The sequence below is a fragment of the Amphiprion ocellaris genome, chromosome 20 (assembly GCF_022539595.1).
Source record: "Amphiprion ocellaris isolate individual 3 ecotype Okinawa chromosome 20, ASM2253959v1, whole genome shotgun sequence".
Taxonomy (NCBI): Eukaryota; Metazoa; Chordata; class Actinopteri; family Pomacentridae; genus Amphiprion; species Amphiprion ocellaris.
In genome coordinates, this window is record NC_072785.1 from 33,128,373 (window position 1) to 33,148,009 (window position 19,637).

Consider the following 19,637-nt stretch of genomic DNA (forward strand, 5'->3'; position numbering starts at 1 on the left):
CAGCAAACAGAAAAGACGACGACTGAAAATGAAACTTTAAAGTTGTGCTACAGAAAAAGCTAAATTTGCAGTTTCAGGTGGAATTCTGAGAGAATCTTTCATTAAAGTTTTATCAGAGCAGAGCTGCAGCTAAACAGCGACGACAATTAACGGCGTTATCACAGCGCTAATAAGCAGCCAACACATCCGGCTAATCTCCCTCTGATGCTGGATTCATTATAGATAGACGTGAACCGTAATGACATTTATGATTTAAATATGACCGAGACCACAGCCAGAATAAAAATGAGCTTTAATCACCTGAAGCTGGAAGAACAGAGTTAAAGAACTAAAGTTTCCATCTGTTTACTGGAAGATTCGTTAAAAACTCTCATCTCTGAGGTTTAACTGTTCAACGCGATAATCTGATGTTTCCACAAACTTCACAGATTTAATCTTTTAAATTAAACTAAACTTTGGTTGAAAACTAAAAATCATAATCTTTCACAAACTAATAAACTGTAATTCCTAATTTTTGTTCAGTTTTCACTCAGACATACGATTAATCAGTTACTCATTAACTAGCAATCAGCGATAATTGATTAATCAGTTACTCATTGACTAGTAATCAGTGATAATCGATTACTCAGTTACTCATTAACTAAAGTGATAATTGATTAATCAGTTACTCATTAACTAGTAATAAGTGATAATTGATTAATCAGTTACTCATGAACTAGTAATAATCAACTATTCAAATAATTGATTAATCAGTTACTCATTAACTAGTAATCAGTGATAATTGATTAACCCCTTAAGCGCCAAAGTCGCAATATTGCGACAAGCAACATTGCTGAACATAACAAGCCATAGCTGCAAATATGGTGCCTCATGTAGTTACTACTTCACACCAGGAGATGGCGGACATCTGGAACTTCAATCTGAGCATCATTTGTGGGCGTGTTTTCATTCAAAGTTTTGGAGTTTATAGAGTTTGAAAACCGCCTCCTGGTCGAGGAGATGAGGGTTGCAGTCGGAGCGCAGGAGAGCACAAGACAGCGCGAGAAAACTCACCAAGCCGAGAGGTCTGTTCACCGTTGACAAAGTATTTTGTCAAGTAATGGCTGACTCAGATTCTGAAGAAGAATATTCATCCTCTGATGAAGATGTTCAGTCGTCCAGTGAGACAGAAAGTGACGCTGCGTCTGTGCATAACGGCAGCGAGTCTGTGCACCATGACAGTCCACAAGCAGCACATACTGGAGCCCATGCTTTGCTTCAACGTGTCCAGGGTGGCAGGAGGGGACGTGGTGGGTGTAGCAGGAGGGGACGTGGTGGGTGTCGCAGGAGGGGACGTGGTGGGTGTAGCAGGAGGGGACGTGGTGGGTGTCGCAGGAGGGTACGTGGTGGGTGTCGCAGGAGGGGACGTGGTGGGTGTAGCAGGAGGGGACGTGGTGGGTGTAGCAGGAGGGGACGTGGTGGGTGTAGCAGGAGGGGACGTGGTGGGTGTCGCAGGAGGGGACGTGGTGGGTGTAGCAGGAGGGGACGTGGTGGGTGTAGCAGGAGGGTACGTGGTGGGTGTCGCAGGAGGGGACGTGGTGGGTGTAGCAGGAGGGGACGTGGTGGGTGTAGCAGGAGGGGACGTGGTGGGTGTCGCAGGAGGGGACGTGGTGGGTGTAGCAGGAGGGGACGTGGTGGGTGTAGCAGGAGGGGACGTGGTGGGTGTAGCAGGAGGGGACGTGGTGGGTGTAGCAGGAGGGGACGTGGTGGGTGTCGCAGGAGGGGACGTGGTGGGTGTAGCAGGAGGGGACGTGGTGGGTGTCGCAGGAGGGGACGTGGTGGGTGTAGCAGGAGGGGACGTGGTGGGTGTAGCAGGAGGGGACGTGGTGGGTGTAGCAGGAGGGGACGTGGTGGGTGTAGCAGGAGGGGACGTGGTGGGTGTCGCAGGAGGGGGCGTGGTGGGTGTCGCAGGAGGGGACGTGGTGGGTGTAGCAGGAGGGGACGTGGTGGGTGTCGCAGGAGGGGACGTGGTGGGTGTAGCAGGAGGGGACGTGGTGGGTGTAGCAGGAGGGGACGTGGTGGGTGTAGCAGGAGGGGACGTGGTGGGTGTCGCAGGAGGGGACGTGGTGGGTGTAGCAGGAGGGGACGTGGTGGGTGTCGCAGGAGGGGACGTGGTGGGTGTAGCAGGAGGGGACGTGGTGGGTGTAGCAGGAGGGGACGTGGTGGGTGTAGCAGGGGTGGTCAAAACACCGCTAATAGTGAGGTGGGTAGTGGGGATGCAAAACACCGTGGAAATAGCGGCAGATGCTGGAGAAAATGCACTGATAATAGCGGCAGAGGCCGCAGTGGTGTTCACGGCCCCGCCGTAAATGATGATCATGATGGCTGGGTTTGCTTGAGAGATGAGGAACAGTATCACAAGTGGATCAGACATTTTGATGAGCCTGCTGGGTATCGTGGAGAAAGGAATCTGACAAATTCTGAGCCAGGCAATGCCATCTTGATCAATAAACTAGGGCTGCAACTAACGATTATTTTAATAATCGATTAATCGGTCGATTATTTTTTCGATTAATCGATGAATCGGATTTAAAAAAAACAAAAAAACAACACCTTTAATTGCCGCCTCTTTATTCGGAAAAAGACTTGGACTGACAGAGCAAGTAAGTGCACAAACAACAGGTTGCTGCTTGAATATTTTGATAAAATAATAATAATAAAAAATCTAAATGTAAACGATTGTCAAATAGCTTCAGTAAAACAATAAAAGTACACAAAAATACATACAAATGTATGCTATACACGTGCAAAATATGTAGGTTACTTTTTTTTGGTAAAGTGCAAAAACAAGAGGTATTTTTGTTGTTTAAGAGACCCGAACTGTTGGAACAATAAATAAAGAAATGCAAATCAGTAAACCCAGTAATAGGATTTGTTTCAACATTAACATTTGTGGATTACTATAATTGTGGAGAACAAGTAAACATGACCACTATCACACATACTCACTGATGCACACACTCTGAGATGCACTCACTCACTCACTCACTCACTCACTCACTCACTCACTCACTCTCTTTCTTCAAGAACTTTGCATTGCAATGCAAAAATGTCAACATGCTCCTGGCTAAGGCTGGCTCTCTTTTTGGAGGTTATGTTTCCTGCTGCGGAGAACAGACGTTCAGATGGTGTTGAAGTACCAGGAATGCATAAGTAGGACTTGGCTAGCCTGGCCAACATAGGATATCTGTCTCTGTTAGCCTTCCACCACTGCAATGCATTTTCTTCTTTGGCAAGGTTCTTTTCTCCAAAGTATGTGAGGACTTCGTTTCTCACTTGGGTATGAACATCCTCCCCTTGACTTGCTCTGTCCTCGTCTTCACCATCAGAACCAAGAAGTGAATCCAGTAGGGTGGCAGGAGGTGTTGATTGAGCAGCTGGAGTATCGGTGGAGGTGCTACTGCAACTGCCATGCTGCTGCACATCCATCTCCCTTTTCTCTGCAAGTACCATTGTTTGCAATTTAGTTTGGACATGAAGGACTTCATCAGGTGAAAGAAACTTAAGTCTCCTAAACCTCGGGTCAAGGGCTGTTGCAAGAATCACAGTGTTAGGTGCTGTATCTGAGAAAAAAGTCTCCCCTTTCCATCGCTCCTGTAGCTGCTCTGTAGCAGTGAGTTGGAAAGCCCGGAGTGGGGCTGACTCGAAGGCAGCATTCTGGGTGGACTTCAATAGTCCCTTCACAAGTGGAGGTATGGAAGATACTGTTGTGTACTTCTGTCCACTCATGAACACAGTGGCACATTCAAAAGGCTTAAGAGCTGCTGAAAGCTCTTCTAGTAGGCTCCACTGTTCTGATTTCAAATCCAGGTACCTTTTGCCTCTCTGTGTGACAGAGCTGTCAGACAATGTTGCTGTTACAGGCCACCTCTGCTCAAGCAGTCGGCTTATCATATAGAATGTACTGTTCCATCTAGTGCTAATGTCTTGAACAAGGCTGTGCTCAGGTGTAGCCATTTGTTGTTGTTTCTCTTTCAGCTTAGTGCAGGCAAGCTCACTTTTCTTAAAATGTTCAACTAGACATCTTGCAGCCCCGATAGCTTTTTCAATGCTTGAATGCTTCAACGCAGCATTGATCACAAGTTGCAAGGTATGGCCACTGCAACGCACAGAGGACCACCCATGCTTCTCCACCAGGATGTTTGCCGCAGCCACAATATTGGCACCATTGTCATGCACTATGGCAATGATTTTACCAGGAGGAATTTCAAACCTAGCTACTACCTCCTCCAACCACTCTGCAATGTTAGATGCAGTATGTCTATCCTGCAGTGGCATGGTGGTGAGGCAGACTGACTGCATGTCCCAGTCCTCTGTGATGTAGTGGCAGGTGACCCCAAGGTACGCTTCATTGGCAACACTTGTCCATATATCAGCAGTGAGAGCAAGTTTGCTGCTGTTTGTGTTAATTGCGGTCTTCACTTCCTTGAAAGTCTCTTCATATATTTTCCCCATGAGCTTTGTAAAATGTGTCCTTGAGGGAAGAGTGTAACCTGGATGAAAGGTGCGGATCATTGCCGTGAAGCCTTCGTCCTCAACCATTGACAGTGGTCTCATGTCTGTGATGATCATGTTGAGGATGCTCTGGGTCAAGACAGTTGCTTGCTGTGGTGTACGTCTTTTTCATCACGAAGGCTGTCATTTTTTGCTGTTTTCTAATGAAATGAGAAAGATAGTATAGTATGAGTATGTATTATTGCACAATTTACAACAACTCAATAATTATCTTGTTTTATTTGCAGTATCAGGCATGTAAGTAGCCCAAAGAGCAAAACACACATGCACATATATAAAAAGTACAAGCACCAAAAAAAAACTTGAGTTCATCCCGCCTCACTCCAACACAGACCAGTATCATCACTCAGACTTTGCCAGAAAATTAAAACTTGATGCTTAATTATTACCATTGTGTGCAAGTTAAGTTTATAAAGCATATTTAAACCCTGCTTAGGCTGACTGAAGTGAAATAAAAAGTATATCTCGCGCGCACACACACACACGTGCCCCATCACTGTCATTAATCAGCTAACAGACGCTAGCATCAGGAGAACTACCAGAGAGACTCACGATACGTTTCCTCACTTTAAAACGGAACTAACGTAGGATACTGTAGTGACTTACCCTGTGGTTGAGCTCCCTTCATCCTCATCGGTGACTCCGTGTTTTCTTTTCAGGTGCTCTAGCATCACAGTGGTGCTCCCGTGCCATCTCATGTCGCTTTTACAAAGCTTGCATTGTACGCATTTTTTTGTCTTGTCAAGAGAGAAATGCTCCCACACTTTAGAATACTTTGGTCGAACTGTTTTGTCCGTGTCGGTCATGTTTTACTTCCCCTCTGAAAATACCGTCTCCGCTCTGCGTCCACCTCGCTCCGTTGAACTCGCTCTGCAAGTGAATTTTTTTTTAAAAACTTTATTTCAGTCAGCCAGCATTGACAAAGCTCTACACGGCTCCGCGACATGGCGTGTAACGCATGAATCGCGCAACACAACGAATCGATAATGAAATTCGTTGCCAACGCTTTTAATAATCGATTATTATCGATTTTATCGATTCGTTGTTGCAGCCCTACAATAAACATCTGTAAAAGTTATGTAATCCATATGTCCGCCGCCTGCTGATGTCATAATATGCAAATTAGATGAGTGAATTTACTGCCATCACAAACTTTGGATCATACTGATGATTTTACTCATTTACAGTTTGGCTTTATCTCTAATCATTTTCAAGTTAAAACCTTTTGAAAAAGTGATATCAAAACTGAATATTTTATTGAAAAAACTGTGGCGCCTAAAGGGTTAATCAGTTACTCATGAACTAGTAATAATCAACTATTCAAATAATCAATTAATCAGTTACTCACCAACTAGTAATCAGCGAGAATTGATTAATCAGTTACTCATTAAGTAATCGGTGATAATTGATTAATCAGTTACTCAAATAGTAATCAGTGATAATTGATTAATCAGTTACTCATTAAGTAATTGGTGATAATTGATTAGTCAGTTACTCATTAAATAGTAATCTGTGATAATTGACTAATCAGTTATTCATTCAAGTCAAATCTGAGTCTATTCACACTCCAAAGTTCCAACTTGGTCAGTGGTTTTCAGAACTCGAGACTCAGGATGTTTACAAACGCCGACCCTCAGAATAATCTGTTTTATCTTCATTTCATCTCTCATCAGGTATTTCTTTGCTCCAGACAGGAAGTCTGCTGACACACAAAGTCATGTATCGTCTGCATAACTGTGATGATTAACGTTAAATTCCTGTATTATTGGACCCAAAGGGAGCATATAGACGTAGAACAGAAGAGGTCCCAGAACGGACCCCTGGGGGACGTCACAGGTCACGGATTCATAAATAACTCTAAACAGGACCTGATGAATCTGTTGGTTTAATTCTCTCTAAAGATCCTCATCTCTGTTTCTATCTGCTGCTCCAACATCTTCCTCTCAGCTCCTCCTCATTACACCTCCATTTCTTCATCCTCCTCCTCTCTGTAATGCGGGATACAGACACTGGGATCTCATGCGCTCCACTTAAATCCACTGATTTGTGGCAGTTTGAAGCATGGGCGTGCACGAGAGAGTGTGCACGTGTTAAAGGTGTGTTTCAGGCTCAGAATCCAACAAAAAAGAGTCAAATATTAATAAATAAAAGTTTCAATGTTCCAGATAAAGCTGCAGATTTCAGAGGATGAAGGAGAAACAGAAGATGAATAATTATATTGTTTATATTAATAAATAGAGAAATATGGAGAATAAAAGAGAAAATGAAGCTTCTGGAAGAAAACTAAACCTACAACCATGATAGCAGAGTAAAACATGACTCATTATCTGGAAATAAAGTCCAACATCTCTCCTTTCAGCCACATGGAGAATCCTGTGAAGAAGCTGAGGCTGAAACTGGGTTTTTATTTTCAAAACTGCACAGAAAAGTTCTGATCTTCACTCTCTGTTCACAGGATCATTAGTTTCTTTCTGTTCGGACTGAACTGTCATTGTGTGTCTCGTTTCTGTCATTTTGTTTCTTGTTTTTGTTGTCTTGTTTTTGTCATTTTGTGTCTTGTTTTTGTTGTTTTGTGCATCATTTTCGATGATGGGCAGTGCATGTTAGAGCAGAGAGCATTGTGGGAGTTTAGCGGCAACGGGCACCATGACAAAGACTAATGAGGACATTAATGACCTGAAATGTTCCACCTTTAAAGTGCAGGAGCTTCTGGAGAAACCAGCCGAAGCTCCTCTGACTAGAAGGTGGTGTAGGAAGAACGTTCTCACATCAACTCTGGTTGGAGTAACAAATATTGTCATTAAAATGTTGAAACGTCCTAAAAGCTGAAAAAATGCAACTTTTTAGCAACTGTCACTGTCTCCTGCAATTTCATCGCAACTTACATCGCAATTTTTTTTTTTAGAAAAGATGCCTCGAATTCAGACATTTTAGGTTGAAACAATCTGGAAAAAAGCCACAAAATCCTGGATTTTCAGTTTTCCAACAGTCCTTGAACGCATCATTTGTGACGTCTGTAACAGGTACATGTACTGGTGTTTCATAATTTGCTTGTAAATGTAATTTTTTTATGTTTTTTATTGGTATTTTATTGATGTTCTAACTGCAATTTTATAACTGGTCTGTATTTGCTGCTGCCTGTCTCGGTCAGGACTCTAGAAAAAAGAAGTTGTGAATCTAAACGGGATTTCTCCTGGTTAAATAAAAATACACACAAAAAAAGTCAGACATTTAAACTTTAACATGTAGAAGAAGAACTAAAAGGTCATTTATGTCAACATTACATCATTCAGCAGCTCAAACGATGACATGTCTCATAAATATGATGTCAGAAACAGTTTTATGAATTATTACGCTGCTTTTATTCTGGAGGTTCAGGAAAAGTCCAAAAACCTGAAAGAAAATTCAACTCCTCCATTCACCTCCTCTCACTGACTAATCTCCTCCTCCTCCTCTCTCTGACTAATCTCCTCCTCCTCCTCTCTCTGTCTGATCTCCTCCTCCTCCTCCTCCTCTCTCTGACTAATCTCCTCCTCCTCCTCTCTCTGACTAATCTCCTCCTCCTCCTCTCTCTGACTAATCTCCTCCTCCTCCTCTCTCTGTCTGATCTCCTCCTCCTCTCTCTGACTAATCTCCTCCTCCTCCTCTCTCTGTCTGATCTCCTCCTCCTCCTCTCTCTGACTAATCTCCTCCTCCTCCTCTCTCTGACTAATCTCCTCCTCCTCCTCTCTCTGACTAATCTCCTCCTCCTCCTCTCTCTGTCTGATCTCCTCCTCCTCTCTCTGACTAATCTCCTCCTCCTCCTCTCTCTGACTAATCTCCTCCTCCTCCTCTCTCTGACTAATCTCCTCCTCCTCCTCTCTCTGTCTGATCTCCTCCTCCTCTCTCTGACTAATCTCCTCCTCCTCCTCTCTCTAATCTCCTCCTCCTCCTCTTCTCTCTATCGCCTCCTCCTCTCTCTGTCTGATCTCCTCCTCCTCTTCCTCTCTCTGACTAATCTCCTCCTCCTCCTCTCTATAATCTCCTCCTCCTCCTCTTCTCTCTATCGCCTCCTCCTCTCTCTGTCTGATCTCCTCCTCCTCCTCCTCTCTCTGACTAATCTCCTCCTCCTCCTCCTCCTCTCTCTGACTAATCTCCTCCTCCTCCTCCTCCTCTCTGACTAATCTCCTCCTCCTCCTCCTCCTCTCTCTGACTAATCTCCTCCTCCTCCTCCTCTCTCTGTCTGATCTCCTCCTCCTCCTCCTCTTTCTCTCTGACTAATCTCCTCCTCTTCCTCCTCCTCCTCTTCTCTCTATCTCCTCCTCCTCTCTCTGTCTGATCTCCTCCTCCTCCTCTCTCTGACTAATCTCCTCCTCCTCCTCCTCTTCTCTCTATCTCCTCCTCCTCCTCCTCTCTCTGATCTCCTCCTCCTCTTCCTCCTCCTCCTCTCTCTGTCTGATCTCCTCTTCCTCCTCCTCCTCTCTCTGTCTGATCTCTTCCTCCTCCTCCTCCTCCTCTCTCTGTCTGATCTCCTCCTCCTCCGCCTCCTCCTCTCTCTGTCTGATCTCCTCTTCCTCCTCCTCCTCTCTCTGTCTGATCTCCTCCTCCTCCTCCTCCTCTCTCTGACTAATCTCCTCCTCCAGGTGTTCTCCAGGATAAAGGATGATGAAGCCATCAACTCTCTGCTCTTGACATTTTACTAAAAACCCTCCAAGCCGAGACGCTCCTCTCTCTCTCTCTCTCTCTCTGTCTCTCTCTCTGTCTCTCTCTCTCTCTCTCCTCCTATCTACCTGCAGAGCTCGCTCACCCGTCGCTCGCCCGACCAGCTCGTTAAGATCTAGTAATTAGGGCTCATTTGTAAAGCCGGTGTAAATAAAGGGCCCATAATGGTTGGATATCACTCACAGAAACGTGTGTGTGTGTGTGTGTTATAATGTGTGTGTGTGTGTGTGTGTGTGTGTTCTAATGTGCGTGTGTTCTAATGCGTGTGTGTGTGTGTGTGTGTGTGTGTGTGTGTGTGTTCCAATGTGTGTGTGTGTTCTAACGTGTGTGTGTGTGTTCTAACCTGTGTGTGTGTGTGTGTGTGTGTGTGTGTGTGTTCTAACATGTGTGTGTGTGTATATGTGTGTTCTAATGTGTGTTTGTGTGTGTGTTCCAATGTGTGTGTCTGTTAGTAAATTATCTGCTGTCGTTAGCAGGAGACAACAGAGTGTTTGGAGAGTAAAGGTCTGAGTTTAATGTGAAGACGGAGTTCACTGCAGAACTGCAGGAAGAAAGAAAACTCTGAGAAAATGACTCTGAAAGAACCTGAAACTGTTTTAACCTGGATCAGACGCAGAAATTCAAACTGAGCTTTAAATAAATGAGTTTTAAATTCTGATAAAGACTCTGAACCACAACCCCTGGTTTAAAAAGCTCATTATCTCTAAAATAAATCATCACAACGACACAATTTATCAGACACAAACTGGAATAAATGGTCATATTTTCAGTTTTCCAACAGTCCTTGAATGCATCATTTGCAACATGAAGTCTCATCAGGTTAAAGAACCAAATCTGAGCTTAATAGTTCTGCTAAATGGCTTCATTCTAAACGTCTTGTGTAAAAATCCTCCAACAATAAATCCTTTACTTTGAAAACCTTGTTCCGTCCTGGTTCCTGCTCCAAACGTCCTCATCACAGCAGAGAATACGGATCAATCCACCGCAGAAAATAGTCCCAACAGACACTCAAAGCTCTGATCTCCACCTCTCTGAGAAACTTTAGCTTTTAGTTTTTGCTCAAACTGTTTTAAACTGACTGCACCCCAAAATTATAGGTGGGTATGAACGGTTTCCACCAAAATGACATTTATCAACCAGAAACTGTAAAAACTGAATAAAATCATTGGATTTCAGTTTTCTATTAGTTGATGAATGTATAATGTGCAGCATAAGCAGAAAAAACAACCAATCTGGGCTTTAAATTGTGATTTTTCACTGTTAACACGTCTCAGTTATATTTTCTCTTCAAAACTAAATCAAATTCTGTAAAATAAATAAATACAATTTTAAAAGTGGAGTGAAAATGTTTGCAAGGGCTTTAAAAATGGAAATAGTTTCATATCTGTAGTATGTCGAGATAAAACAACCGCAAAGAGCCAAAATGTCACAAAAAATAGACAACAGACACAAACAGGACATAAAATGAGAAAAATGAGACACAAAATTAAGAAAACAAGACAAATCAACACAAACAAGACAAAAAAAACGGCAAAAAAGACACAAAACTACCAGAAATAAGACAAAACAACAGAAACAATTCAGAAAACAGCTAAAGCTAAGACAGAAAACAACCAAAAATGAGACAAAACAAGACAGAAAACAAAAAAAAGACACAAAACAAGCAAAAATTACACAAAACAATGCAAACAAGACAGAAAACTTAAAACTAAGACAGAGAACGTCCAGAAATGTTGTAAAGCAAGACAAAAAAAAGAGCAAAAAACAAGTCAAAATAATATAAATGAGACAGAAAACAACACAAACAGGACATAAAATGAGAAAAAATGAGGCACAAAACTATGAAGACAAGACAAATAAACACAAACAAGACAAAAAACAGCAAAAAGAGACACAAAACTACCAGAAATGAGACAAAACAACACAAACAAGCCACACAGAGACACACTTTCGACCCAAAAACAACAGAAATGTTGTAAAACTGTAAATAAATGTCCAACAGGTCACCATGAATCTTCTCCACAGTCAGTCATCTCATACTTCCAAATAAATAAAGTTCATGCAGATATTAGTTAATTATTTAGCTGAATGCGTCTCTGCGGTGGATCTGCATCTTGTTTTGGTGGTTTTGTGTTAACTTTCAGCTTTCGTGACCTCTGGAAGTCCGACTGAACGTGTTGAAGGTCGAGGCTGAACTTGAGGAACTCTAAACTCTGCAGCAGCAGTTTCTACCTTCACACGCATTAAATGATGCGACTCTGAGGGTCTGTGTTGCTCCCAGACTCACCTCCTGATCGATATGTTTTCCTATCGATCAGCGCCCCGTGTCAATCAATCCGACCCGTCAATACAAATGATCGCTGCTCCACAGGTTTATTAGCATTTAATGATTGGAATTATGATTCAGGAGGCGACACAGAGCTCTGGGTGCTCCCAGATCACAAGGAAAGCACTGGAAAAAAACTAAACACTTCATCCTCTTCATCAGAATAAAACATCTCAACAACTGCTTTATTCGTAATTAACCCTCCTGTTGTCTTCATTTACAGGCACCAAAAAATTTTGTTTCCTTGCCTGAAAAAAATCCAAAAAAATCAGCAAAAAAATTCCCCAAATTTCTGAAAATTTCAATTCAATTCAATTTTATTTATATAGCGCCAATTACAGTCAAATTGTCTAGAGACGCTTTCCAGAACCCATATGCCTGAACCCCAGAGCAAGCCAAAAGGCGACAGTGGCAAGGAAAACACCCTTTTAACAGGGAAAAAAACCTCGAGCAGAACCCGGCTCTAATGTGGGGGAACCCATCTGCCTGGTGGCCGGGCGGGTTGAGAGGGACAGAAGAGGTAGAGAGGTAGAGATAGAGGGGTAGAGATAGAGATAGAGGGATACAGATAGAGGGATAGAGATAGAGAGGTGGGGGGTGGGACACAAGGACCATAAAACACAGCCACACATCTGAAGCATCCAGCATCCAGCTCTGGGACCAGGGACACTCGGAGAAAGGACACAGAAAGAAACAGAGTGAATGTAATGCAATAATGGTATATATAGTAAATACATAGGTAGTTAGAGAAGGGCTCAGTGCATCCAGAGAGGTTCCCCAGCAGCCTAGGCCTATAGCAGCATAACTAGGGGCAAACTAAAGGGACGTCAAGAGGGGAAGTCAGTTGTGCAAATGAAAACACCAGCTCACCCCGTCAGGGTCACCCAGTCAGCCCTAACTATAAGCTTTGTCGAAAAGGAAGGTTTTAAGCCTGGTCTTAAAAATAGAGAGGGTGTCCGCCTCCCGAACCCAAACTGGGAGCTGGTTCCACAGGAGAGGAGCTGATAACTGAAGGCTCTGCCTCCCATTCTACTTTTAGAGATTCTAGGAACAACAAATAAGCCTGCAGTCTGAGAGCGAAGAGTTCTGCTAGGGTAATATGGTACTATCAGGTCTTTAAGATATGATGGAGATTGGTTGTTAAGAGCTTTATATGTCAGAAGAAGGATTTTGAATTCTATTCTAGATTTAACAGGGAGCCAATGAAGAGAAACCAATATAGGAGAAATATGATCTCTCTTGCTAACTCCCGTCAGTACTCTGGCTGCAGCATTTTGGATCAGCTGTAGATATTTCAGAGAGCTACTGGGACAACCTGATAATAAGGAATTACAGTAGTCAAGCCTAGAAGTAACAAATGCATGGACTAGTTTTTCTGCATCACTCTGAGACAGGATGTTCCTGATTTTCACAATATTTCTCAGGTGGAAAAAGGAAGTCCTACAGATTTTTTTTATGTGCGAGTTAAAGGACACGTCCTGGTCAAAGATAACACCGAGGTTCCTCACAGTAGTACTGGAGGCCAATGTAATGCCATCCAGAGTAACTATATGCTTTGAAAGCAATTCTCTAAGATGTTTGGGGCCAAATACAATGACTTCAGTCTTGTCTGAATTTAGTAGTAAGAAATTATAGGTCATCCAGGTCTTTATGTCCTTAAGACAATCTTGCAGTCTAGCTAGCTGATTAGTTTCATTTGGCTTCATAGATAAATACAATTGAGTGTCGTCAGCATAACAATGGAAATTAATACAGTGCTTCCTAATAATGTTGCCTAAGGGAAGCATGTATAATGTGAACAGTATTGGTCCTAAGACAGAACCCTGAGGAACTCCATGATTAACCCTAGTATGCTCAGAAGAGTCATTGTTGACATGCACAAACTGGAACCTGTCTGATAAGTAGGATTTAAACCAGTCCAGTGCTGTCCCTTTAATGCCAATAGAATGTTCTAGTCGCTGTAATAAAAGTTTGTGGTCGATTGTATCGAATGCTGCACTAAGGTCCAATAAAATAAGTATAGAGACCAGTCCATTATCTGATGCTATGAGAAGGTCATTAGTAACTTTCACCAGAGCTGTTTCTGTGCTATGATGCACTCTGAAGCCTGACTGAAACTCTTCAAACAGGCTATTCCTTTGTAAATGTTCATATAATTGATTTGCAACTGTTCTTTCCAGAATTTTAGAGAGAAATGGGAGGTTGGAAATTGGTCTATAGTTGGCTAAAACATCTGGATCTAGAGTGGGCTTTTTAAGTAAAGGTTTGATTACAGCAACCTTAAAAGCCTGTGGTACATAGCCTGTTACTAGAGAGAGATTAATCAGATCTAACATTGAGGAATTAATTAAAGGTAAAGCCTCCTTGAACAGTCTAGTTGGGATAGGATCTAAAAGACATGTTGATGATTTGGATGTAGAAACTATTGAAATGAGTTCAGAGAGATGTATGGGGGTGAAAAATTCTAAATATCCATCTGGTCTTACAGCCAATTCTAAAGTATCTGTACTCGATGATACATCTGTGACATTTGCAGGAAGGGCCAGATTAATTTTTTCTCTAATCGTAATAATTTTATTTGTAAAGAAGCTCATGAAGTTGTTACTGCTCAAAGCTAAAGGAATACAAGTTTCAACAGAGCTTTGACTCTTTGTCAGCCTGGCTACAGTGCTGAAGAGAAACCTGGGGTTGTTCTTGTTTTCCTCTATTAAAGATGAATAATATGTTGTCCTGGCATCACCAAGAGCTTTTTCATAAATTACTAGACTTTTTTTCCAAGCTACATAAACTTCCTCTAAATTAGTGGAGTACCACTTCCTTTCCAGCTTTCGGGACGCCTGCTTTAAAGTCCGCAGCTGGGAATTATACCAAGGAGCAGGTCCTCTCTGAGATAGAACTTTCTTTTTTACAGGTGCAACACTATCAAGTGTTGTACGCAGTGAGGCTGCAGCATTATTAACAATATAATCCACTTCTGTGGGGGTAAAATTATAATATTTCCCTTCCATTATATCAGTAAGTGGTGCTGGACTAAATAGAGAGGGTATTATTTCCTTAAATTTAGTCACCGAATTGTGAGACAGACATCTACTGTAATGATATTTATTCTTAACTCCTATACAATCTATTGTTGTAAATTGAAATGTTATCATAAAATGGTCAGAAAGAAGAGGGTTCTGGGGAAATACTGTTAACTGTTTGATTTCTATGCCATAAGTCAGAACGAGGTCAAGGGTGTGATTAAAATTATGAGTTGGTTTATTTGCATGTTGAGAAAACCCAATTGAGTCTAATATTGAATTAAAAGCAGTCGTAAAGCTGTCACTGTCCACGTCAACATGAATGTTGAAGTCACCCACAATAATGACTTTATCTGAGCTGAGCACTAAATCAGATAAAAAGTCTGAGAACTGAGATAAAAACTCAGAGGAAGGAGCAGGAGGACGATATACAACAACAAATAAAACTGGTTTCTGAGCTTTCAAATCTGGATTAGAGAGACTGAGAGTAAGATTTTCAAATGAACTGTAACTAGGTTTAGGTCTCTGGTTCATTTTTAAGCTAGAGAGGTAAATTGCTGCCACTCCTCCTCCTCGGCCCGTGATTCGAGGAACATGACAGTTAGTATGACTAGTAGGAGTTGATTCATTTAGACTAACATATTCTTCCTGCTGCAACCAGGTTTCAGTCAAACAGAACAAATCAATCTGGTGATCAGTTATCAAATCATTTACTAACAGAGATTTAGACGAGAGAGATCTAATATTTAACAGACCACATTTAATTGTCCTGTTTCTTCGCTCAGTTGAAATAGTGGTATTAATTTTAATTAGATTTTTATGGTTACTATGTCTTTTGTTTAGTTTTGATTTGCTTAATTTATTGAATTTTGGTGGTCGGGGGACAGACACAGTCTCAATAAAGCTAAGTGATTTACTGGAGGGTGACAGCTGAGAGGAAACTGCAGAGAGGTGTGGAAGACTACAACTCTGCATCCTGGTCTGAACTCTGGGTTGTCATGCTTTAGGAGTTCTAATAAAATCAGCCATATTTCTAGAAATGAGAGCTGCACCAGCCAAAGTGGGATGGATGCCGTCTCTCCTAATCAGACCAGGTTTTCCCCAGAAAGAGCTCCAATTGTCTATAAAGCCAACATCGTTTGCAGTACACCACGTAGACGACCAGCGGCGAAACGATGCCATACGGCTAAACATATCATCGCTTGTCAGATCAGGCAGGGGTCCAGAGAAAACTACGGAGTCCGACATGGTTTTGGCAAAGTTACACACCGATGCCACACTAACTTTGGTGACCTCCGATTGGCGTAACCGGGTGTCATTACTGCCGACATGAATAACAATCCTACTGTATTTACGATTATCTTTAGCCAGCAGTTTCAAATTTGCTTCTATGTCGCCCGCTCTGGCTCCTGGGAGGCATTTTACTACGGTCGCTGGTGTCGCTAGCTTCACGTTTCTGACTACGGAGCTGCCAATGATCAGAGTTGGTTTCTCAGCGGGTGTGTCATTGAGTGGGGAAAAACGATTAGAAATGTGAAGCGGTTTGTGGTGTGCCGGGACAGCGGGCTTGAGCTTAGGACTACGTTTCCTACGAACTGTCACCCAGCTACCCTGACTTCCCGGCTGCTCGGGAGCTGCTAGGGGACGGCTAGCAGAAGCTACACTAGCAGAAGCTACACTAGCAGCTATATTATTGCAGTCCGCACCGGCTAAGGGAGCCTGGCTAACAGCTAGCGGGGTGTTTTCCATGGTGCGGAGCCGCGCTTCCAATTCAGAGAGCCTCGCCTCCAAAGCTACAAACAGACTGCATTTATTACAGGTATCGTTATCACTAAAGGAGGCAGAGGAGTAACTAAACATGTGACACACTGAGCAGGAAAGAGGAGAGGAAGAGGGAGAAGCCATGCTAACTGCTAAGTGCTAGGCTAGCGGACAGAGATAACAGATTAACTTAGAATTAAGTACTGAGAGGGTGCGTGAAGAAAACGAGTGTATGTTACGATTCAAATATTACCGCTACACACAGATTTAATGAATATCAAATTAGATGGCGTGGATAAGCTACAACAGTCACAGAACACAACACAGCGCTACAACAGGAAGTGACGCAATACGCTCACCGTAACGTCAGACGTCAGCAGCGTTTTACAGCGTTTAATCCTAAATTTACTAGCGGTGGACCCGAATATCCAAATATTCGGTCCCGACGGTGGTATCCAGATATTAATTTTGAGATCCGAATATTGCCCCCCCCCCCCGGACGTTACTATAGGAACCGATCCTATTATTTTTTTTCCACCAAAAAATGTTCAAAGATTTTCCAAAAATGTTGAAAATGTGGAAAACGGGTTAGTTTGACCCGCAGGATGGCACGAGGGTTAAATTTTAAAAAATACGATAAATACAGATTGTTGTATTAGAATCTACATAATTTTCAGGCTCTTTCCACCCGTCCTGTCTGTGAGTCTTCATCCATCTGGATCCAGATAATTTTCTGTCTCTGGTTATTTTTTCTTCTCCTCCATTGAAATGTATGAAGCTGCAGCGTGAGGTCAGAGGTTAGGCCCCGCCCCCACGGCGAGGCTTTAGAGTCAGTTTGGTTTGATTGGTTCGGCGGGAGGTGAGCGGGATGCGACCCTCTGAAGGACGCCTCCAGCTGCTTCTCATGCATTAGAGGCTGCAGAGCTGCGACCTGCTGCATTAAACGCTGCAACGGTGACGCCTGGAGACACGGATGTGGAGGAGGTGGAGCAGAGGATCGACCTCCTCCACCTTCAGACCCACCTTCAGTAGAATTAAAATGTAAAACTGACAGAATCTAACGGCTGACGGAGCTCAGCAGGTTCAGGTTATTTAGGCACAAAGAGGAGGATTCACGGCCTGATCTGTATTTATTATGAAAAATATATATTCTGGAATTATTACTGGATCATCCACAAACAACACGACTTCAAACAAATATTCAGCAAGAAGTTTCAGATTCTGTAAACAAATTTGACTCCAAGCAGCTTCTGGACATTTTTCCTCACTGTGGCTCATTTTCATTCAACAAGCAGTTAAACAATAAAAATAAAACTCTAAATGTTCTCAGACAGGTGGAGAACATAGTTGAAAAGAACCACAGGATTTACTGGAGGCGCAAAGCAACTGGAAGTAAAGAGACGTACACCAATAAACAGACGCAAAATGATTCAAAAGACTCACAAAATGACAACAGAGATGCAAATCGACTACAAAACTGCCATGACATGGCACAAAATTAACACAAAATCGCTCAAACAAGACGCAAAAATGGCACAAAACCACCACATGGCACAAAATAACAAAACCACCAAAAAAAAGCAGAAAATAACACAAAACTTCCTCAAAAAAACACAAAATAGCACAAAATCACCACAAAGAAATACAAAATAACACAAAACCACCCAAAAAAGCAGAAAATAACACAAAACCACCTCAAAAAAACACAAAATAACACAAAACCACCCAAAAAAGCAGAAAATAACACAAAACCACCTCAAAAAAACACAAAATAACACAAAACCACCAAAAAATAGGCACAAAATAACACAAAACCACCAAAAATAGGCACAAATTAACACAAAACCACTGCAAAAAACCACCAAATAACACAAAACCACCAAAAACGGGCACAAATTAACACAAAACCCACTTCAACAAGATACAAAACAACACCAAGCCACCAAAATAAAACAGAAAATAGCACAAAATCACCAAAATAAACCACCAAAATAAAATGCAAATTAACAAAAAAACACCAAAACAAAGCACAAAATGACACAAAACCACCAAAATAAAGCACAAATTGACACAAAACCACCAAAATAAAGTGCAGAATAACACAAAACCACCAAAATAAAGCGCAGATTGACATAAACCCACCAAAATAAAGCGCAAATTGACACAAAATCACCAAAATAAAACACAGAATAACACAAAACCACCAAAATGAAGCAGAATAACACTAAACCACCAAAATAAAATGCAGAATAAGACAAAACCACCAAAATAAAGTGCAGAATAACACAAAGCCACCAAAATAAAGTGCAGAATAACAGAAAGCCACCAAAATAAAGCGCAGAATACCACTAAACCAGCACAGAGACAGCTCTGTTGGATGTTTTCTGTTGTTTTTGTTGTCTAAATAACTGAACTGACATCTGATCGTTGTTTATTTGTTTATTTATTTAAGGTCAGATCAAACATGGCCGCTCCTCCACTTCCTGCGTCTCTGTCTTTCCTCCATCCGGGGTCAGATTTACTGCCGGCCGTTACCGTGACGCCGTAAAGAGATCAGCGTCGCCGTTGGAGACCAGAATTGATGCTTGTTTTATTGGAGTGGAGCTGAACTGTGTGTACAGAGGAGAGCCAGGCGTGACGGAGGGAGTGTGTGCGTGTGTGTGTGTGTGTGTGTGTGTGTGTGTGTGTGTGTGTGTGTGTGTGTGTGTGTGTGTCTGTCTGCTGCGACTTTATTCAGCCAATCACGGCTCACGTGTGCTTAATGACACGTCTGACACGCTCGTCCTTCTATACCTGTGAGGACTGTAATGGATCATCAGGCTGGTTCTTTGGTTTTTATCACATTTATACTAGCAGACACAGAAGATTTATAGCATATATGCAGTATATATGTCCTTCTGGATCACAGCTGTGGGTTAAAAACTTCCATTATATTGAAAGAAAAGAGGCTTTTCTTCCCTTACAAAAAACATAACTGAATAGTTACTAAAAGCATTTTACTGTTGAGACCTTAAATAAACTCCACCAACAACGAAAGATGAATTTCACATCTAATGTCTCCCCTAATGATGCTGATTCCACTGGATTAGTTTGATTTTACCACAGAATTCAGGTGTTTTTGGAATTGTCTTCAAGTATGCAAAGCAGGGTGAAAGATTATTAAAATAAAAAAACATATTAGTACACATTAGAAATCTAGAGAATAACAGCAGAATGTCCTCTGGGTTTTCATTTTGACATATTTAATAGATTTTTTCATATAATTTACATTTGCT

The 19,637-nt window shown here is 42.1% G+C and overlaps 2 protein-coding genes across 2 annotated transcripts in view; both read right to left on the reverse strand.

Annotated features, from left to right (window-relative positions):
* LOC129347772 (uncharacterized) overlaps positions 1–4,611 on the reverse strand; it is a 12,800-nt gene extending 8,189 nt beyond the window's left edge. Inside the window, exon 1 of the mRNA XM_055005985.1 lies at positions 4,264–4,611. Coding sequence (XP_054861960.1) covers positions 4,264–4,611 — 348 coding nt within the window. The remainder of the gene's footprint in view (positions 1–4,263) is intronic.
* The window catches only part of LOC111587344 (neuronal PAS domain-containing protein 3), a 186,562-nt gene that overhangs the window by 141,647 nt on the left and 25,278 nt on the right, over positions 1–19,637 (reverse strand). The window lies entirely within an intron of this gene.